The sequence below is a fragment of the Aethalodelphis obliquidens genome, unplaced genomic scaffold (assembly GCF_003676395.1).
Source record: "Aethalodelphis obliquidens isolate GAN/ISIS:26980383/991018 unplaced genomic scaffold, ASM367639v1 scaffold31, whole genome shotgun sequence".
Taxonomy (NCBI): domain Eukaryota; kingdom Metazoa; phylum Chordata; class Mammalia; order Artiodactyla; family Delphinidae; genus Aethalodelphis; species Aethalodelphis obliquidens.
The window spans coordinates 21,005,700-21,028,230 of record NW_020837975.1 but is presented as its reverse complement, the minus strand read 5'-3'; the positions used below and the strand labels follow the sequence as shown (position 1 = coordinate 21,028,230).

Here is a 22,531-nt window from a genome sequence, read left to right as displayed (position 1 = left end):
AGAAGCAGCTCTCGATTGGATACTCTCTATTCTTGCGTAAGAGGATTCAGCCAATCAGAATGTAAATACCCTACAAGATACCCCGCCCCTTCCTTAAGGTTACTTTTGTTGGCGGGAAAAGTTGGGAAGTTTTAGCGCTGGGGCAGGGTCAGCCAGGGGCCCTCAGCACGGCTCCGGTGGCAGAAGTTTCCGTGCGGCGAGCATGGCGGGGACCGTGGTGCTGGACGATGTGGAGCTGAGAGAGGCGCAGAGAGACTACCTGGACTTCCTGGACGACGAGGTGAGAGAGGCGCCGGGTCGCGAGACTAGGGCGCTGGGAGCCTTAGGGCCGCGCACGGGCCGAGGGAGGCCGCGGGCCTCCAGGCGGCGGCTGCGGGGCAGCGGCTCGGGACCTTCCGCCCTTATCTCGTAGCTTTCCTAGAGGCGGAGTCAGTGGTTAAAAGCGATCCTGTGACTTTTTCCCAGGTACAAATGGTGGCCGTTCTCGCGAAAGGCAACAGGTTTCCTCCAAGTGCAAACCAGCTGCAAAGACCACATTGATCACTCCCTGCTCTCTTAATTTGAGGGGAGGGTGAGGGGAAGGACGGCAGGAAAACGGTAGTGACCCGCCGCATTTTAGGGTCCCCAGGTTTTAGTGACCGACTTCCTAACCGGAGATTTGGCCGCAGTCTTTTTCCATATCTAGTGGGTTGCGGAGAAAGAGTATTGGTATGCAGATAAAGGGGGTTTTACATGCAATTTAAGACTGACAGCCGTGGAACGTTGGTAAAAACATCTTGAAGTGTTGATAGTGCTGTTTGTAAATGTAGCTAAGGCTCCCTACTCCTAGGTCCGGATGTAGGAACTCTTTGTATATTATACAGATGATAGGGAAATGAAATATTTTCATTCCATACAAAATTCTGCAAGGAAAAGTCACTTTGATATGCATATTAAAAGTCCGTTTAATTTACACTTCGACAAAGTTTTTATTTGTTGTCCTCGTAGACTTACGAGCTCGTTTTAATTCCCCATTAAAGGTTGAGAAATGACTGCACACAGAAGAGCTGTTGGTGATAATAGGAATAATATGGACCTTGAGGAAGTCATTATAATTCATACACTGGCCTCTTAGGGCGTATTTGGAATCCGAGGCTAGTGAGTGAAAACGTGGGAGAAATTGGGGTTCAGATGTGCCGCAGAGATGGATATATTTTTCTTGCTGTGAGAGCTACCTCTGTTTAAAAACATCTGATTTTTGAATTTGTGGCTGCTGTGGCATGCGGTGGCTATTTTGCAGGAAGACCAGGGAATTTATCAAAGCAAAGTTCGGGAGCTGATCAGTGACAACCAGTACCGGTTGATTGTCAACGTGAATGACCTGCGTAGGAAAAACGAGAAAAGGGCTAACCGGTGAGTGGTTGGGGGTCTCCAAGGGCACATCCTGGCCCTGAGTGAGAATGGCTCCCCTCTCTTCCCTGGATTGGAGCAGGCTTCACAGGAGAGGACCTGGATGAAATGTTTTTGACCCTGAAGCCCTTAGTGTCTCACCAGCTCCTATGTTTTTTACCTCTCTTCCCAAAGTAGGTGGTGGACATTTTCTTCTCAAGAGCTCCTTGTTCCATGTTTAACTGAGTATCATTTCTCCATCATTGAATTAAAAGTTGGCCCTCAGTTCTGATGTATTGTACTGGGCCTTGTAGGATGGCAGGAGAAAGTAGAAGCTAGATTTTGCCGTCAAAGCTTTGATGATCTAAGAATGTCCACTTCTGTTTTGTGGGTCATTTTTTGAGTTCTGCCCTGTCTGCCTAATGATTCTTTCTCTCGCCTGTCTGCAGCCTCCTGAGCAATGCCTTTGAGGAGCTGGTTGCCTTCCAGCGGGCATTGAAGGATTTTGTGGCCTCCATTGATGCTACATATGCCAAGCAGTATGAGGAGTTCTATATAGGCTTGGAGGGCAGCTTTGGCTCCAAGCATGTCTCTCCCCGGACTCTTACCTCCTGCTTCCTTAGCTGTGTCGTCTGTGTGGAGGGCATTGTCACTAAATGTGAGTGGGCTAAAGTGGGGGACTAACGGAATGGAGGTGGCATAGGCTTGGGGGGCTGGAAGGCAGGAGAGGTGGAGTAGAGTTGGGGAGCTAATGGCTTCAGAAAGGTGGAGCACTGAAATTACGGGGTGAAACTTGGAGGAGCTCAAGTATTGCACAGTAACTAGGGGGACTTTGAGTGACCACCTGTGCCAGCAGAATGATGAAGTTGGCTGAGAGTGGAGGAGTCGTGGCTCTTGGCAGTCTCCTCATTCTGACCGTGAACTCCTACTACTTCTCAGTCAGGATCAGCTGTACTTGAAGTTTTACTTGGATTATGGTGTTGTTCTAGGTATAAAGGTGAATTAATGACAAGTAGTATTGAAATTGCTCAACTAGTTGGAAGAACACAGTATTTGGAGTCATCGTGGGCTTGCCGGGGTTACATCCTCCTTCTCACTGTCTAGTTGGGTGACTTTCCATTCCTATAGGCTCTCTAGTTCGTCCCAAAGTCGTCCGCAGTGTTCACTACTGTCCTGCTACCAAGAAGACCATAGAGCGACATTATTCTGATCTCACCACCCTGGTGGCCTTTCCATCCAGCTCTGTCTATCCTACCAAGGTGAGGAGAATGAATTGATTGGACCTCTTTAGAGGTTGGGCTCAAAGATGTCTGTTTTAATGCAAGTAATTGGGTAATATCTGAAGTCTTTCTTCTAGATGTGAATAAGATGAAAAGTAAGGGTTAATTTGAAGGAAAGATTGATTGCTAGTCAGAGTTTAATATGGAAAGTCCACAATTCTTTTTTTTTTTAAAGAAAAAATATTCTCTTGAGAAAACTTGGAAAATTATGGAAGAATTGAAAGAAGGAACAAAAGTCATCTAATGTACGTTGATCTTTTAGCAAAGTTATAATATCATATGATTTTGTAATCTACTTAGAGTAATATGGAAAAATACTTATGCAGTAATGTTACTCTGAAATCTCTGAAATCTCTGCAAATATTTTACTGTGGATTTGAGAGAAAGTTGACATGGAGAATGGCTTTAGTCTTGGTGTTCAGATTGGTCTGCATTGAGGATGGTGCGAAGTCTTCTTACTTAGAGACAAGAGAAGATGACTAATACTGATTACTTGATGTCTGAACACATTTTATCTCTGCGTGTCCCTGCCGTCAAATTTTTTTTTTTTTTTTTTGCGGTACGCGGGCCTCTCACTGTTGTGGCCTCTCCCACTGCGGAGCACAGGCTCCGGATGCGCAGGCTCAGTGGCCATGGCTCACGGGCCCAGCCGCTCCGCGGCATGTGGGATCCTCCCGGACCGGGGCACGAACCCGTGTCCCCTGCATCGGCAGGTGGACTCTCAACCACTGCGCCACCAGGAAGCCCCTGCCATCAAATTTTAATTGAGAGCGACTGTATCCAAAGGATTGTCGGGCACTGAGGAGGACACAGATGTAAAGAAGACCCAGTCCTTGTCTACAGTTTTATCAACTGGTGGAGGAATCGTAACATAAACAAGACTGAGTTTCTTAGAATTGTAACTGAGTCATACTTGAGAACCATTTAGTCTATCTCAGGTGAAATGTGAAGCTCAGCGAGCCTCCAGTTAGAACTACTTATGTTCCAGTTAGTGATGGCCCTGAGGACAGGAGCCTGTCTTTTTACTCTCAGGCCAGTTGCATTTCCTCAGTCACCTGGCTCTCTTGTTCATTAAGATCGCTACTTTCTAGAATTTATTCTCCAGGAATTACTCAGGGGTACTCTGCTGATTGCTGTGGCCAAGCTTCTTTGCTCAGGACCTGAAATACACCAGACCAGGTCTCCTGGAGGTTGTCTAGTGTGGTTCTTAAGAGCATGGGCTTTGGTGGACCGTGGAGAACTTCTTTATCCTCTCCCAGCCTCAGTTTCCTTGTTTGTAAAATGTGGAAAATACCAGCTTTTGGGACTGAGTTGTGATGATTACATGAGATAATTTTGTGAAGTTACAGCACAGTGCCTTGCACATAGTAGGCACTCCACAAGTGATAGCTGCTGTGTTTCTAGAAAATTCAAATGGCAAGGAAGTAAAACTTTGAAATGTTTTTATTGAAGTTTAATATACAGAAAAGCTTACATAAGTGTACAGCTCAGTGAAATTTTACAAGCTCTATATAAAGTCAGCATCCAAACCAGGAAACGGCACCTTACTAGTGCTCAGAAGTCCCTCTTGAAGCCACACTGCTCTCGAGATCCTGACATCTAGCAGCTTCGAGTACTTTTCCCTGTTTTTATATTTTATCTAAATGCTCATCTGTGTTGGGCTTCTTTTGTTCAACATACGTTTTTGAGTTTCATCCATGTGTATAGGTGTACTCCATATATTTTCACTGCTGTGTAGTATTCACTCGTGTGGCTATACCACACTTATTTAACCATTCTGTTGATGGCATTAGGATATTTTCTAGATTTTGGCTATTTGGAATAGTGCTGCTGTGAACATTGTAGTGTGTGGCTTTGGGTGAACGTTGGTGTTGGGTATTACCTAGGAGTAGAAATACCGAGTCATAGCATAGGGGAAGTAAGGATCTCAGTATAGATATTAATGCAGCCATGGTCCCTTCTGTCTGTAGATCACCCCTTCCATTAGATGGTTTGTAACTAGAACAGACAGGAATGGAAAAAACTGGAGAAGATATTTGGCGTTTATTGTTCCTGGATACTAATCTCGTGCGGTTTATCTACAAATTATATTTGTTTCCTACAACAAACGAGTGTGGCATTCTAAGACATGGTCGAGATGACTGCCTCTCTGTGTGACTTTTCCAGGATGAGGAAAACAATCCCCTTGAGACAGAATATGGCCTTTCTGTCTACAAAGACCACCAGATCATCACCATCCAGGAGATGCCAGAGAAGGCTCCCGCTGGCCAGCTTCCCCGCTCCGTGGACGTCATACTGGATAATGACTTGGTGGACAGAGTGAAGCCCGGTGACCGGGTCCAGGTGGTGGGGACCTACCGCTGCCTTCCTGGAAAGAAGGGAGGCTACACCTCAGGGACCTTCAGGTAGATGGTTCGTCCTGAGGTGTTTGGAATGCTGCTGGCAGAGTACATTCTGGTAGCAGTCTTTCTCCAGTTTGCCATCTTCCCCAGAGTTACATTGGACTGGTGAAACACTCTACCTGCCTGGGAGATAAAACTCGCCATACTGTCTTATGCTAGAAGTGGGAGTTACTGGTCACATATTACAGCCTCCTGGCTTACCTGGGGGTTTCTTGCATGTTCCCACCTCCCTCCCATACACTGTCCCAAGCTCTGTGGGTCCGCAGGAGGTAAATTCCCAGGGTGAGGCACCATCAACATATTTGTGTCATAGATGAAGAGAATCAGTGGTTGAATTCGGAACAGCTTTGCTTCTCTGTTTTTTCTTTTCTTTATTTTTTTCTGATTTGCTGTTCTAGGTTAGGAGCCTAAGAAGGCTTTGGTGTTAGGAATTGAAAATAGCCTCTTACTGTCCTCTCTGTCCCAGGACTGTCCTGATTGCCTGTAACGTGAAGCAGATGAGCAAGGACGTTCAGCCTTCCTTCTCTGCTGAGGACATAGCCAAGATCAAGAAGTTCAGTAAAACCCGTTCCAAGGTGTGGCGTCCTTTGAGGATTTGAGGGTGGGGATGGATTTGTTAGGGTCGTATTTGGGCATGGCCATCTTTGTACTGCATCAGGAGGAAGGTCAAGGCTTTTTCTCGGAAGTATTTGGTGCCAGCTTCTAGTTTTGAGTCAGTAAGCAAAAGGGTGTTTTTGCTGTTTTTCTTTAATATTTCTGTTGTGCTACCTGCTAAGTGAACCTAATACAAATATTAGGAGTTAGAATGTTAGTGTACCAAGGAGTCTATACGGAATACACCAGTGATACATGGTTACTTAAAGATAAAATATGTTATTTTTGTTTTAGTTCTCTAATTTATTTTTCTTTAAAAAATTTCTCCTTTTAAAGACAGAATGTTCTCATTCAGAATTGAACAAAATCTATGCATGTGTGACAGAGGTTACTGCTGAAGCACAATACATAGTCTTATTAAAACTAAAATGTTTTGAGCCTGGAAGCACTTTTTTTCCTAAAGATTAAAGCTCTGAGCAGGTTTTGGAATCCAGGCTTCCTCTGTGTCTGTTCTAATAATGCTCTGATCGGTGTGAAAGTCTTAGAGAAGAAGCTTTTACAGTTAAGAACAGTGTATTTCTTCAACCATCTTCTGTGGGCTGAAGTGAGTTCATCCAACCCCATGGAGGCTCCTTAGGCTTTTCACTCCGTGGTTGTTCTTCCTCCAGGATATCTTTGACCAGCTGGCCAGGTCGCTGGCCCCCAGCATCCATGGGCATGACTATGTCAAAAAGGCAATCCTCTGCTTGCTCTTGGGAGGAGTGGAACGAGACCTAGAGAATGGCAGCCACATCCGTGGGGACATCAATATCCTTCTAATAGGTACGGTGTTGGTTTAGTCTCCTGGTCTCCCCCTGTGGGGTGTGGTTGCAGGAATCTATCATCTGTCAAATTGTGTGTCTGTACCTGGCTGTGTTTCAGTCCCATCAAAGGGCAAAAGTCTAAAATGAATTTTTAAAATTATTTTTATTATTTCTGGGGTTCCTGATTTATAATGTCTAAAATATATTCTTCTGTGAATGGGAAAGGGAAAGGGAAAGAAATAATATTAACAACCTGTTACTATACATTTCTATTGTGTCAAGAGCTGTGCTAGAAAAGCAGCACTTGCTGGGGGGCAAGGGAGTTTCCAAGAGTCACTGCTGCCCCGTCCCATTACAGGAGACCCATCGGTCGCCAAGTCCCAGCTTCTGCGGTACGTACTGTGTACCGCACCTCGGGCCATCCCCACCACCGGCCGGGGCTCGTCTGGAGTGGGTCTCACGGCCGCTGTCACCACAGACCAGGAAACAGGTATGGGTGGAAGGGTCCTTGGCAGAGGTCCAGCAGTGAGATGAGCATAGATGGTTTGAGCTTGCTCCAGGCGCTGGCCTGTATTGGGAAGATACACTTGAGAGGTTAGTGTGGGCCAGATTGGAGAGGACCAAGTATCTGGCAACAATGGGTGAATTATTGAAATGTTTGGGTGGCCCTCTAGTGACAAGAATGTCTCCTGGAAGGCTGTTGGAAAGAGCTGTGAAGGAGCAACTTTTGACATTTGAAGGGAAATAAAAAAGAAGATTGTACTGCTTTATACGTTAGAGGAAGGGATTTGAAGACCAGTGAAAAGAGAACAGAGATCTAGTTGGGAAATGGCTTGAAGATGAGGATAAAGAGAGGAAATCTGTGAAGGAAGTGTGTTGGAGGCTAGCTGCTTAGATATCAAAGTGGGACAAGGAATACTGTTCAGATACAAGCTTCCTCAGGGTTTCCTCTGAGTCTAGGTGCTGACACCTCTTAACTACACTCTCGTTCTCATGTATGGCAGTGCGAGGTGCTTAGGAAGGAGACTGACATCTAGTCCCGTCCCCTACAACCTGGATGGTAGTGTGTGTTTTTCCCTCCCCACCTCCCAGGGGAGCGGCGTCTGGAGGCGGGGGCCATGGTCCTGGCTGACCGAGGTGTGGTTTGCATCGATGAGTTTGACAAGATGTCTGACATGGACCGCACGGCCATCCACGAGGTGATGGAGCAGGGCCGAGTCACCATCGCCAAGGCCGGCATCCACGCTCGGCTCAATGCCCGCTGCAGTGTTCTGGCAGCCGCCAACCCTGTCTACGGCAGGGTGAGTGGAATCAGGCACTCAACTGTTGTCCTCACCTTCATTTGGTTTTGCTGAGTGGCTAGGCTGCAAAGTTTATTCCAGGTGACCTGGGGAGCAACAGGCCACAGACCAAAGTAAGCTTGTCATCTTGTTACTGTCCCTGGTTTAGGGCAGTGGTTCCTCACCCGTTCATCCATGTCAGAATCCCCTGGAAAGTTATTTATTTAAAATAAGTTTTTAAAAATACAAAGAAGAAAACAAAAGTGACCTGCAGCCTCACAACCCAGGTAACCTACACTGACACTGAAATAAAAGTACTGCATGCAGATGGTCGGAGGATTTATGAACAGAGCAGAGAGATATAATAAGGAAATGAATAGCCTGCCTTCTCTCTCCTGTTCCTTTCCCAAGAGATGACCACTGACGGCTCTTGAGTGTTTCAGGAAACAAAAACTTTAGCATGAAAAGAAAAACAAAAAAACAAAACTTAGCATGTGCCAGTAAATACACTATCTCCTTGTTAAGAATTAATCTATTTATCTTTGTTTTTTAGTATGACTATGATGTGCTTAGGTGTAATCTTTTATATTTATCCAGCTTCGGGTTTGCTGAGTTTAGGGGTTTTGTTTTTGTTTTCTTTTAAGCAGCTGTCTAGTATTCCATTGTATGGACTTATAATAATTTGTTTAACCAGTCTCCAAATGATAGGCATTTGGTGTTTTCCCTTTCCCCTCTGCTATTATGAATGAAACTGTAGTGAACATCCCTTTATGTGCATTTTGTTAAGCATTTGGGAATGAATATTTAGCAATGGAATCATTGGATTAACAGTTACATGCATTTTTATGGTAGAGATTGCCAAATTGCCCTTTTAAAGATTGTACCATTATAATACTATTAACTAATACTTACAGATGCTTTATATTTATTAACTCCTTTCACTCTCACAATAACCTTGTGAGGTAGGTATTATCCTCATTTTACAGATGAGAAAATGAAGGCATAAAAGGTTAAGTAACTCGCTCAAGAGTCACAAGCTAGAAAATGGCAGAGAGGATTCGAACCCAGAGCCCATGCTGTGCTCTGACAACTTATGATCCCGCAGTGGATGAGAATACCTGTTTTGCTGGCATTTTTTAAACATACGGGTGCCTAGTCCCCAGCCCAGAGTTTCTGAATCCAAATCTCTTGGTTGGGGCTCTTGGTAGCTATGGTTTAGAAAGGCTCCGTAGGTTAGTTCTAATGCATAGTGTGGGTTGAGAACCATACAGTTTTAGATTAATGGTAACACGTGTTACGTCATTCTGAAGAATTTCTCTGGGGAACGTAGGGAGAAGATGGCAGGTCCTGGAATGTGAACGTGGCCAGAATCGGTAATGTTACCTACGAGGTTGTCAGGCCTCTGACTGACGTGGGGAGGCGTCAGCTCGTAGGCCTGGGAGTTGAAAGATAAGAGTATAGGCGTTCTTGAGTCCCAGGAAAACCTCCCTTGATCCTTAAGACATTATAGTTTATAGATTATCACGCGTTTTTGTTGAGACTTTACCCCGTACCTTCTGAGTAAGGAAGCCAGAGGCTCCAGGTGTTTCTGGCTTAGCCAGCTTGTCATGTCTTCATAATAAGTAGGGAAGAGGGACTCATCTTCCAGAGCTAGTCCTGCCTCTGATTGAGGAGCAGAGTGAAGCTTGGGGAGGAGAAGGCTGGTTTTGAGACCCACAGTCAGTTTGCTAGAGGCAATGGAGCGAGGAGGTGGGGCTCTGTTTACCTGGAAGGAAGGGCGTGGGGCTCTGAGCTTGCTCAGGTCAGCTGAGCGTCAGAGGAGGGCTGCACATAGAGGAAATGAATTCAGTTTCTTAGTAGCCTGGAAATGCTTTACATCTTCACTGCTTATTCGCTTTGCGTTTGAAGGTCTGGTCTTCTGTTCTCACTCACCTAACCGATCCGGCCTCCTTGTTCTTTCTTCGCATTGATGTTGTCTCCACTCTCCTTTTTTCTCGTGTTCCCCACCCAGTACGATCAGTACAAGACCCCCATGGAGAACATCGGGCTGCAGGACTCACTGCTGTCCCGATTCGACCTCCTCTTCATCATGCTGGATCAGATGGATCCCGAGCACGATAGGGAGATCTCAGACCACGTCCTCAGAATGCACCGCTACCGGGCACCTGGCGAGCAGGACGGTGACGGTGAGGCCGGGGGAAGAGGAAACCTGACTGAGGGGAGGGCACCTAGACACAGGCCGCACTCTCAGACCCAGCCTGGCGTTGGTGGGCGTGGTAGCATCTGGGGTGATGTGGAAGGTGCCCTCGCCTCCCTGGTTCCTACGGTGTGTCTCTTGTCCATTTCAGGGTCTGGGAACACCTTTGAGCCTCTTCTGTGGGCCAGGTGGTTCTGCCTCCTTATTTGTGGGGCTCACGTGTCTGCTTCCTTCTGGGTCCTTGCTTTGAGAGTCTTGTATCTCTTCAGAAGAAGCGATTTCCCCTGGGTTCAGCTCTTTCTTATTCTTTCTCCTGACTTGGTTTTCCAGCTATGCCTCTAGGGAGTGCCGTGGATATCCTGGCCACGGAGGATCCCAACTTTAGCCAGGAAGACCAGCAGGACACCCAGATCTACGAGAAGCATGATAGCCTTCTGCATGGGGCCAAGAAAAAGAAGTGAGCGTTCTTCACACCTCTTCCTGGAGGGAACCTGAGATTTGTGTAGAGCATGTTTATATGTGCTGCCCAGGCCAAGATCATGCTTGGGGTCGTAATCATGGGGGTCTGTTTTCTCTTCTGGATCCACAGATGCACCCTTTTTCATGGCCACTTGCCGTGTGAATGTTCATGGGTGATCAAGCTTAGGTTCTGGTCTTTTCCTAAAATGGAAGGCTTTGACACCCACCTAACTGATGGTGGGTGTGTCATGTTACCTGTGTACATGAAGTGTTGCACAAGTCTCGTGGCCATTCGTGGTGAGCTTTTGTTGAAGGGGCGGTAGATCGCAAGCACTGGAAATGTTGCAAGTGGATTTGGATAAAGGAGACTTGTGCTCAGTGCCTGACATGTGAGATCCCATTCCTCTATTTTTGGCCTTGGTGCAGTTGGAAGCATAGTGTAATCTTCAAACCTGTTGGTTTAAGAATGTGGAATTTGGAGTCAGAAAATGAAATTTGAGTCCACTTAAGATTCTCTGAGCCATAGTTTTCCCACTGATAAAATAGGACAGATAACACCTACACTTCGTACCTAAACTACCTACTTCACAAGTAATACCTAAGTAACACCATAGAATTAAATAAAAGTATGTGAGAGGGTCTTGTACATGCTGTGTATGAATGGGGTTTGTGACACTGGGTTCCAGGCTGTAGCTCTGCTCTGTCACGTGACCTTGACTTCCCTGAGGAGGGGCAAGGCTACGACCCCAGGCAGGTGCTGGGCTGTGGCAGGGGAGTGAAATTTGCCGTGTGCGGGTCCAGGGAGAAGATGGTGAGTGCAGCTTTCATGAGGAAATACATCCACGTGGCCAAAATCATCAAGCCCATCCTGACGCAGGAGTCGGCCGCCTACATCGCAGAGGAGTACTCATGCCTGCGCAGCCAGGACAGCATGAGCTCGGACACCGCCAGGGTGAGCCTGCCTGTGGGACAGTGACCGGAGGGTGACCGGAGCCCCTCAGGATGAGGCTGGGGAGGGAGTCCCTGCTCCCTGGGAGCACTGGAAGCATTTTAACTGAGTGATTCCTTACCTTTTTCTTTGTGGCCTGAAGGGCTTCCTGTTACACTACTGTAATCATTTCCTTTTACAAAGGAAAATGCAATGTGAACCCCAGAGCTAATGTGTTTCTCATGAGTTCAGATGACATTGGCCTCCAGAAGCTGTGATTTATTCAGCAAACATGTGGGACTTCCCTGGTGGTCCAGTGGTTAAGACTCCGCGCTTCCACTGCAGGGGGCACGGGTTCGATCCCTGGTTGGAGAACTAAGATCCTGCGAGCCGTGCCACACGGCCAAAAAAAGAAAAAAACATTCAGCAAACGTGAGCGACTTCTGGGAACTGAATGAGTCTCTGTTCTTACGTGCAGTCCCCCAAGAGCTCAGTCCTGGGCCCGGGAGGCAGAAAGTAGATGAAAAGGTCATATATACCTATAATTATATACCACAGTGTAGTACCCAAAGGGGAATGAATGTGAAAGACAGTTGGAGTGTAGATGCAGAAGCTGTTAATTTTTCCTTTAGACTTTCCAGAAGGGATATGAATGTCAGGGAAGGATTCCCAAAGGGTATGATATTTGGGCTGGACTTCGAAAAAAAATTAGGAGTTGCGTAGCCATGATGATCATCCAAGGCTATTTCTAGAAACCTAATACACCTGCCCGTGAATTTATCGAAGTCTTTTGGGGCAGTGTAGTTTATATAGGTAGGATTTCACAGCAGAAAGACCCAAGTCCCAAACCATCATGATGTGATAGAGACATAGACTCTTGGATTCAGACATGACCCCAGATCATCTATTCCAGACTTACACCCAGACAAGAATTCCATCTTCTGGAATTCCTGCTGGGACTTCCTTGACACCTCCAGTGACAGCATGCCTGCATTGAAATCACTGCATTAAATCACTACATTGAATCACTGCATTGAAATGTTAGAATATTCTTCTATTTATTGAGCTTAAACCTGCTTCTCCATGACTTCTACCCATGGGCCTTAATTTTGTTTTCTGGAGACTGTGTATGACTTATTTTCTTCAGATTAAACAGCCCCCTGTCTTCTTAATTGTTTTTCCTGTCACATGAACATGTTCCAGTGTGTCAAAGGCCCTCTCACTGAATACAATACACTATCTTAGTTGTGGTCTTAGTGGGATTGGTAAATCTCTCAGTTTGGACTCTGTAGTTCTGCTCGTGTAGGCTAGGATTTCATCAGCTTTAGGTTATTCAAGAATTGGAGTTTACGATGGAATGTATAAGCTACATACTCTGGTAGCTTTCTAAATCATTAAAAAAATTGGTGAATTTATTTAAATATGAATGTATTTGTTTTTGAATGTCAGATTGGCTGTAAGTGATCATTTAGAAAACTAGAAAGCAGAAGTGACCAGATACATCCCTGAAGCATCATAGGATGGGGGACGGGAGGTGTGGTGGAAAGACCAGCCCTGGGCTCTGACCCCAGGGCTTCAGTAACGTTTGCAACTTGTGCACATCCTTTCACCTCCCAGGTCGCAGTTTTTCAACCCATAAAATGAGAAGGTTGGATAATGTCAGGGCTGCTTACCTAGGAGGGCACATCAGAATCATCTGAAACTTTTTTGTTTTGGCTGCACTGCACGGCTTGTGGGATCTTAGTTCCCCGACCAGAGATTGAATCCGTGCCCTAGGCAGTGGAAGTGTGGAGTCCTAACCACTGTACCAACAGGGAATGAATTCTTAAACCAGACATTCTGATCCATTAGACCAGGGATGCCATTCAGACAATAGCATTTTAAAAAGATGAACCCTCCACCACCCCCCACCCCCCCATTTGGGATAACACCCACCCCTTTGGGAACCACTTGATAAGAACATGTCAGAATTGTGCTTCTCCTCTGGACCTAAGTGGGTTTACCCAACTTTAGAAAGTTTGTCCTCAGATAACCTCTCTCACACCCCCATGTAGTATGACATTAGACAAATTATTGGAAGCTCTTTGAGTCCCATTTTCCTCATCTCTAAAGCTGCTCCAGGTTATTAAGGCTGTTGACTGACACAGTGAACATAAAAGCAGGATCCTGGCGCGTTGCAGGCCTGTGGCAAAGGTTCTTCCTCACTTTCCTCTCCAGCTGTAAGATGCTGGATGGTTTTCTTCCCTGTTCACCTCGTTCTCCCTCCCTCAGCCCTCAGTCATGTTTCCTTGGTTGTTTTTATCTTTCTGAATTTTACGTACTTTTTTCTGGCTCCATGGCTTGGTTTTTCCAGAGCTTTTCTGGTGGAGTCTTTCCCTCTCTGTGCGGTGGGAGTGACGGGCATGACCGGCATGCCGTGGGGGGACTTGGATGAGTGGGCCCCCTTGTCTTCTCCCCCAGACGTCTCCAGTGACAGCCCGGACACTGGAAACTCTGATTCGATTGGCCACGGCCCACGCCAAGGCCCGCATGAGCAAGACCGTGGACATGCAGGATGCAGAAGAGGCTGTGGAGCTGGTCCAGTACGCTTACTTCAAGAAGGTGAGCATCCAGGTGCTGGGCCTGAGGCTCCTCTGAATGAATTGTCGGAGCTCGTGCCTCACAGCTGTGCACGGTTGACACCTGTATCTGGGTTGTTGGCGGAAAGCAGCGTCTTTCCACTGGCCTTCCCCTGACTTAATCTCTTTGCTAGCATGGGGGTTGTCTTAAATTTAAACTAAACACCTGATCTATAAAGAAATGAATTGTTTTTCACTTAACCATTACGGGATAGACTTTTTTCCATTCATTTCTGTATTCAGTGAACGCTCCTTGAGCACATACTGTGAGAAGGGTATGGCACCCAGCTTCCAGCAGCTTCAAGCATGGGTCGCAGCCAACCCCTGCCCCTGGTCCTGGACTCAGGAATGAGAGAGTCCAGGTCATCAGACCCAGGGAGTCACTGCTATCGATGGTGCAGGAGGGACTGTTCTTTACTCAGTCCCTGGCATCTGTGACCCTCCTGCACACCCACGTGTGGCTTGGTGTCCTAGGTTCTCGAGAAGGAGAAGAAACGTAAGAAGCAAAGTGAGGATGAATCGGAGACAGAAGATGAAGTGGAGAAAAGCCAGGAGGACCAAGAGCAGAAGAGGAAGAGGTCGGATGAGGCACCGAGGAAGGAGATGAAAGACTTAGATTAGGGCTGGGGAGGGGCGGAGGGGGTCAAGGCTGCGGGGAGGGGTGACCAGACCTGTGCTGCAGTGAGTCAGAGTGTGAAGGTGACTCGAGCAGAGAGGGTGACAGCCCCTTTGTCCTCGGTGTGAAGCTTTTGGCCTCTTTCCTGCTAGGGAAGGGCTAAGTAGAGGAGCAGTAACCCGCGCGGAGGCTGTTGAGTCCACATTTCAGAAGTCTTTCCTCCAGGTTATCTTTTCCTCTCACACCTGTGGTTGAATTTATGAGGGTGGGCGACAGAGAAGAGCGTTGGGAAGCAGGGCCTGCTCGTGCTCTAGTCCAGAGACGTTTGGTCTCTTTCAGAAAAGGCAGCAGTTTGTACAGGCCTGGGCCTAGTGTTCCATTTGGACTGTATGTAGATGGTTCTCTGTGGTCAGAGGTGCAGGACGGAGCTCACCAAAGCCCGTCCCTTAACTGCTGTGGGCACTTTAGGAGGAAGACCCGTCACTCGGATGCCAAGGATGGGGACTCCTATGACCCCTATGACTTCAGCGACACGGAGGAGGAGATGCCTCAGGGTAAGCGAGCGGCCCCTAGTGGTACGAGGTGGTCGCTGACTGCTGACCCTTCAGTGCTCTGCCTGTTGCGTTTGCTGGTGGGCTCCCAGTGGGCTCCCCACTTGGGACCCTGTGTCTAAGAGGTCTGTCCACGAGAATCCCAGGAAACTCAGTCAGAACTTTGGAAATAAGCTTTGCCCCCTTGTCTGCTTCCTCCCCGGTGAACTGTGCTCCTTGCCAAGCCTGGTGTGAGCGTCTCAGATCCCGTGTGCTGAGGGTCCCCCGTCTGGCTTGAGGCCTTTCTCCCTGCCTGCCCTGGCTGGCCCCCGAGGGCCCCAGGAGTGAGTGTTGCAGGCTCATGAGGGCGGGGTTGGAGAGGGGCCTCTGGGCTCTGTGGACATGGCTTCACCTTGTCGTTCTCCCACTCTCTGCCACCCTTTCCCCCTCAAGTGCACACTCCAAAGGCGACAGACTCACAGGAGACCAAGGAGTCCCAGAAGGCGGAGTTGAGTGAATCCAGGTGAGGAGGGAAGACCTCTCCCCGGGATGGTAGGAAAAAAAGCTCTTATCAACGGAGCTCAGAACTAGAGGCCCGAGGGTTTTTAGAACAGTTTCTACTCTGATGACAATTTCAAACTTGAAAAAAGTTGCAAAAATAGTGTAAAGAAATCTTTACACTCCTTACTCAGAATCCCCAGTTGTTTATGTTTTACCATTTGCTTTATAAATAATTCTCTCTGGGAATTTTAAATCAATACCCTTGTGAGTTCAGGAAGAAGGGTCGTAGAGCAAGGACAAGTTGTGTCTCACTGTAACCTTGGGTTCCTCTCAGTAGGAGATATATATATATATATATATATTTTTTTTTTTTTTTTTCTCCTCACTGAACTGTTGTCATTTGTTTTGAGATAAAGAATTTTTACCACTAGAGGTTCAGAAAGTTTTATCTATAAATTTTGTTTCCTGGATTTCAAAGTAAGTCCACGGCTAAGGTTTGCTGTTTTCTTTTAATACCTTAACAGACTCAAACAGTGTCTTCACTGAAAAAAGTTTGAACAAATTGAAAAGTATTTAGGAAAAAACATTAAGATCAAGTATAATTCCATCCCCCAGGACAACCATTGAACTACATTTTTTTTTTTTCCTTTTTTTTTTTTGCGGTAAGCGGGCCCCTCACTGTTGTGGCCTCTCCCGTTGCGGAGCACAGGCTCCGGACGCGCAGGCTTAGCGGCCATGGCTCACGGGCCCAGCCGCTCCGCGGCATGTGGGATCTTCCCGGACTGGGGCACGAACCCGTGTCCCCTGCATCAGCAGGCGGACTCTCAACCACTGCACCACCAGGGAAGCCCCATTAAACTATATCTTAAAGCACTTTCTGAATCAGCACATGGAGATCTCTTTTCAATGACTGCAGGGTTTCCATAGTATGGATGTGTAAATTTTTATTTTTGTTTTCTAATGGTGGACATTTACCCTTCATAAGACTGCTGTTGACAGTAAAACATTCTTAACATTTATCACTGTGCAGTGGTGGGGGAAGAGCTGTGGGGTTAGCTTCTAGGAATGGATTCCTGGGGTCAAAGGAGATGCACTTTAAAATTGTAGTACATGTGACTAACTCGCCTCCCAAAGATGCCATCCAAGTTTGCGTTTCTGCCGATGGTATATGGATGCCAGTTTCACACATGCTCAGAGGCCTCTGGTTTTTAAAATGCTGTTATTTCTCACTGTGCAGGAAGCTCTGTACTACAACAGCTTAGCTTTAAGGGGGAAGCTTGGGCGTGGAGCAGCCGGGGCAGGCTGTGCAGTTGGAGGATGCCTGTGCTGATGGACCGCAGCATCGATCTGGCCTGAGAGCACGTGGGCCTCTTCCTGCTCCTTCACCCTGTCTCTCCTGTCCTGGGCAGGTTGAAGGCCTTCAAGGCGGCCCTCCTGGAGGTGTTCCAGGAAGCTCACGCACAGTCGGTGGGCATGAGTCGCCTCACAGAATCCATCAATCGGGACAACGAAGAGCCCTTCTCCTCTGCAGAGATCCAGGCTGCGCTGAGCAGGATGCAGGATGACAACCAGGTCATGGTCTCCGAGGGCATCGTCTTCCTCATCTGAGGGCCCTTGTCTGTGGACGGTGGGGTTCGGCCAAGAAAGTTTCTTCCCATTTCCTCCTCCCCCTCCCCCCAGCCTATGCGTTCATTCCCTGAATGTCAGTGTTGAATTGAACTGAAGCGGAGGACGGATGACCAAGCGGAGGCAGTGCTTGGTGGAAGCCTGGGGATGGGTCATGAAAGCTGCTTCAGGGTTAAGAGAAGCAGAAGGTGCGCAGGATGAAGACGATGCATCTTCACTGCAAAAGACTGGACCACACTCCTCACGGCCCCTCCCCAAACAAGCCACACCATTGTTCGCTGTAGGTAACATGACTTCTGAGTATTTTGGGGGGCACAGCTGGTTTCTGTTCATCCTTTCTGTGTTGGCTTTTTATCCCCCCACCCCCGAGCACTTTGGTCTAGAACAGACTTTGGGTGTTTCTGTGCTGATGGAGAGAAGCTCTGAGGCAAGTCCTAAGGCCAAGAAAGCTTGCTTTGCAGTAGCACTAGTTGACTTATACGTACTTTAGACTCAAATATCCAAGACATTGAATAAACTTACCCATTGTGACCTTAATACTGTGTGATTTTATGGACATATTTAATTGTGGTTTTTTTCCTTGAAAGCTCCGCCCTGCGGGATGGGCTGCCCGCGTTTGGCCTGAGTCACCACAAGGTGGCAGCAGGCAACTGCACTCTGGGGGCTAGGCCTTCTCTGGGCAGATTTCTTCCTCAGGGATGCCAGCATTTATTGGTTAAAGCTGCAAACCCAAACAGCCGCAGGAGGCCAGTGAGTGAAAGTCCGGGAGAGTTGACCCTTTGCCAGGCTTTTCTGAGCAGGAATCAAAGCCCCTTCATGGAGAAATAATACCCAATACATCAGATGCCTCAAAATCATGTGAATTCTTGCCCATTAAGAGATCCCCTTACAGGAGCGTTATGAAACGTTTCTGTTTTTAAAGGGTTTTTTTTGATGTGGACCATTTTTAAAGTCTTTATTGAATCTGTTACAGTGTTGCTTCAGTTTTATGTTTTGTTTTTTTGGCTGAGAGGCATGTGGGATCTTAGCTCCCTGACCAGGGATGGAACCTGTACCCCCTGCCTTGGAAGGCGAAGTCTTAACCCCCAGACCGCCAAGGAAGTCCCTTTATGAAACCTCTTAACACCTGTTGTCCAGCCCTTAGGGTTTGTTAGTTTGTTTGCACAGAAGTTTGTGGAGGGGCCAGGGCGGGACTTCTATCGTCTGTATGGTTTAGGTAGCTTCTGAAGAACTTTTGAGGTTACTTAAATAAAAAGAAAAAAAAAGTGTGACTTGATGACGGGCCTGGGTCACCTGGATTGGAACTGCTCTGAGGAGAGGCTGTGCAGGTTCCCAGCCATAAGATCCGGGAGCTGCTTCCTTGTTGCTGAGGGCAGCCTGTTACCCTGAGGCCATGAGGCAGTAGGTGAGAGTTCAGGGTCATCTTCCTGGTTTTTCCACAGATGTGAAATCCAAGTCCTGTTGGGAGAGCTCTAGAGAGTACAGTCCAAGGAGCGGGCAGTGGTGCCAGCGGAGGAACTGGACGCAATTGCACACCGGCAGCGAGTCCTGCATTGTGCTGGGTGCAAATGGAGGACCTGATGCTCTGGAGACCTCCAGGCTGGGGGTATATATACGTCTAATGTGTCAGTGAAAAGTTGAAAACTACAAAATATGATTTATATGCCAAAGGAGAGTGCACACAGTGAGAGCGGAAGGAACTGAGGGGCCATGAGGGAGGCTATCAGGAAGAGGCAGGAGCTTCCGATGGGGTGCTGTACGAAGAAGAGCTAGGGGCTTTTAGGGTCCCCTCAGATGAGCATTTCCTTATTGAAAGGCTAAACGCTTTGTCAATAGGACTTTTGTCCTCTCTCCTTCACACCTGAAGAAACTGAGGCACAGGGTGGGAGAGTAATTAGGTGCATACCGGATTCAGCAACAGCTGTAATGCCACGTTTAGCCACAAGAACGGAAGGTAGCACACTGTATTCAGTCGTCAAAAGGGATGTCAATTGTACTAAATAACCTGACTCTTAGGAACTCAGTGAATCTTCACGTTGACCTTCTAAAAACTTGTGTGTGTTGTTTCCCAACTTAAGCAACATAAGAAGGTTGCTAAGCATTTAAAGGAAATATTCCTACTCATTGTCCAGAGGCCCCATCTTCCTGCTGCAGGGACATGAACGAGGCTGCTGGGCAGGGGTGAACTGGTCTGCGGGTCAGTGCCCCCTGAGGGCATCACTGTGGCTTCGCAGAGATCACGGTGGTGGCCCCGATTCACCGGGGGGGGGGGGGGGGGGGGAGGAATACACGCTTCCTTATCCACGTGCTTCCTTCCAAAGGAGAAGTCTGTTTCCATTTAGGTTTGCCATCTGAAAGAGTTCAAATAATTTGTGGGGCTTTGAGAAATCAGTTGTATCTTGAAAAATTTTATCCTTATTCTTTAACCCTCCTGGATAAATGAAGTGTCAGTATGAGAGAGTTGTCAAAACAGACAGTTGGTAAGTGTGGCAGGAATCTAGTCTTCTGCCGCTTACCGAATAACTTCAAGTGTTGAACTGCTGGTTAATTCATCTGTAAAATGGGGATAATTCCTGCCTTTGCAGGGTGCTTGTGAGGTGACTGAGGGCAGCTGGTAGGTGCTAGCCGGCAGGGAAATACTCCATGGTACTGCCATTATCACCTCAAATTCCTGGTTCCACTAAAACAAAGTGATTCTTTTTTTTTTTTTTCTTCAAAGTGATTCATTTTGATGTGTTTTAAAAAGCCCACAATCCTTTGATCAAAACCATTTAAAACGATTTCCCTGTGTTGAATCCCCGAGCTCGGTCCCTTTCCCTGCCTTTCCACGATGGTCCCTGTGGCTCTGACTCAGGCCCGTCTTGCAGGGAGGACCCCTGCCTCGGCTTGTGACAATGGGCTCTTGAGCCGTCTCCCAGGGACAGAAGCCTGCCCCGGGTGGGCAGTGTCACCTCAGGCCTCAGAAGAGCCCTGCAAGGTGGGGTCATCAGGACAACAAGGAGGAGGAAGAAAAAGAGGAGAAGGGGGGCTTCCCTGGTGGTGCTGTGGTTGAGAGTCCGCCTGCCAATGCAGGGGACACGGGTTCGTGCCCCGGTCCGGGAAGATCCCACATGCCGCGGAGCATGTGGGTCCGTGAGCCATGGCCGCTGAGCCTGCACGTCCGGAGCCTGTGCTCCGCAATGGGAGAGGCCACAACAGTGAGAGGTCTGCGTACCACAAAAAAAAAAAAAAGAGGAGAAGGGCTCCCCGAAACCAGAGAATCAATAGGTTGTCCTCATTTTCCCTGAGTTTTCAAACTACACCAGCTGTCCTACTGACTCCAGACTTTTTCTGGGGTGAAGTTTCCCCAAAGGGTGTAGTTCGTGGAATCAGGCAGGTGCCAGGGTCACCTGTGTGCTGGCTGCCCGGCTGTTCCATCCTCACACCAGCTCTGAGTCCTTCCCTCCCTGCATCTTCTCCCCGCCCTCCCCAGGAGCCACGTGCCACCACTTCTGCTCCCCAGGAGGGGAGAGGGGAGGCGGGGCGTTTTGCCCTGGTTCTGTATGCGCAGGAAATCTCGCCAGAGAGCCTAACGCTGGCAGAGGAAGTGAGCCCTGCGCTGGGCAGCAGGGGCCCTGCATTTGAGTTCCTTTCTGGCAGTAAGTGGCTGATTAACGTGCCAGGCTGGCCAAGCCGCTTCCTTATTGGTTTCTTTATCTGGAAAAGGAGGTGGTTGAACTAGGTGATTTCTGAGGTCCCTTCTGGTAATGCATGAGACACCCAGTGTCAGTTCTACCCAGAAGACATGTTAGCCCTGGCAGGCAGGTCAGAATGAGTCGACCATCCTGTTAAACACACTTTTTGAGGGTAGTAATATTTGTGCTTCTCGATTTTGTGGGTGGAACTCCAGTATGTTTCCAATTATCTCAAGGAATTGTATTTAATTCTTAGAAAAAATTTAGAATAAAATTAATTTTTGTTTAACCCCATTTTAATTTGCTGAAATATAAACCTAGTTCCTTTTCTTTTTTGGGTCTGCTGCCTCGGTGATGAATGCTGGTTTCTGCCTGGTCCATTATTAACCAGCATGGAATCCTACCTCATTCTCTTCAGTTATTCCTCAAGGGAGAGAATTAAGATTCTAAATTCTTTTCCTAAATATTTTTACTATGAAATTCTGAGTATTTTTCCATAGCCTGTAGGAGGATATTAGCCTCTGCTAAGAATTACCCTTCTGATAATCGTTCTCCCAGCAAGTACTTTTGTAGCAAGCTAAGCCTTCTTACATTTAAGTTTCCAACATTTAACCTTGACATAGAAAGGTCAGCTCGTGCTGCTATTCTACTAATTTAAGTAGATGGAGTCCTGAATGAGAGCGATGACAGAGCTGGTAAAATCTCCAAAAACATAGCCTAAAGTTGGAATTTAGAACTATGGGCATAGTTCTATTTTTAAAAATTATAATTATGACTAATAGAACAACATGGAGTATTTAGGAAAACAGAGAACAAAAAATTATCTTACCACCCTAATATAACTACTATAATTTACTTTGGGTGAACTTTAAAACCAGTTTTAAAGGTGACACTTCACAACATAACACTTCACAACATACCCTACTATAACTACTATAATTTACTTTGGGTGAACTTTAAAACCAGTTTTAAAGATGACACTTCACAACATATCCAGTGGTGTCAGCAAGTTACAGATCAGGTGTTTTGAGACTGAGATTCATATACCACAGGAATTTAGGGATTAGTAGTTTTAAAACTTTGAAAGTCAGATTTCTAAAAATCTTACTACAGAAGAAGTGCAAAAATTCAACCTGTCACGTTGAACTTTGTTGATAAAAAAAAAAAAAACTAAGCAAGTTAGAGTTAACCTAGGCATGCTGTTCCAAGCAAACACTGACTCCCAGAAACAGCTTCTTTGTGCACTTGGTGATTGGGACAGGTGGGAAGGGGTTGGCCCTGCTAATAACAACTATCATGGTTAAGGGCTTACTATAGACTAGGCACCACATAAATTATCTCCATAAATCTTCCCTGCAATCCTGTGAGGTGGGTTTTATGATCCGAATTTTACAGAGGAGGAAATAGGTTTAGAGTAAGATTACATAGTTTGCCCAGGGTCTCATGGCTAGTTGATGGTGGATTCTAGATCCAAACCCAGGGCCATTTGATTTTTGTTTTAAATTTTATTGAAGTATTGTTGATTTACAATGTTGTGTTAATTTCTGCTGTACAGCACAGTATTCAGTTATACATATATTTACATTCTTTTTCTTTTCTTTTTTTGGCTGTGCCATGTGGCTTACAGGATCTTAGTTCCCTGACCAGAGATTGAA

The 22,531-nt window shown here is 46.9% G+C and overlaps 1 protein-coding gene across 1 annotated transcript; it reads left to right on the top strand.

The window, feature by feature from the left end:
- Positions 1-99: 99 nt before the first annotated feature.
- MCM3 (minichromosome maintenance complex component 3) lies at positions 100-17,739 on the top strand. The gene is made up of 17 exons (XM_027127484.1): positions 100-280; positions 1,280-1,392; positions 1,818-2,026; positions 2,497-2,627; positions 4,815-5,053; positions 5,517-5,625; positions 6,313-6,466; positions 6,806-6,937; positions 7,540-7,748; positions 9,739-9,913; positions 10,255-10,381; positions 11,185-11,335; positions 13,772-13,912; positions 14,404-14,507; positions 15,014-15,099; positions 15,529-15,598; positions 16,986-17,739. Exons 1-17 carry the CDS (start codon positions 203-205, stop codon positions 17,182-17,184), a joined length of 2,427 nt encoding a protein of 808 aa, XP_026983285.1. The 5' UTR covers positions 100-202; the 3' UTR covers positions 17,185-17,739.
- The last annotated feature ends 4,792 nt before the right edge of the window (positions 17,740-22,531 follow it).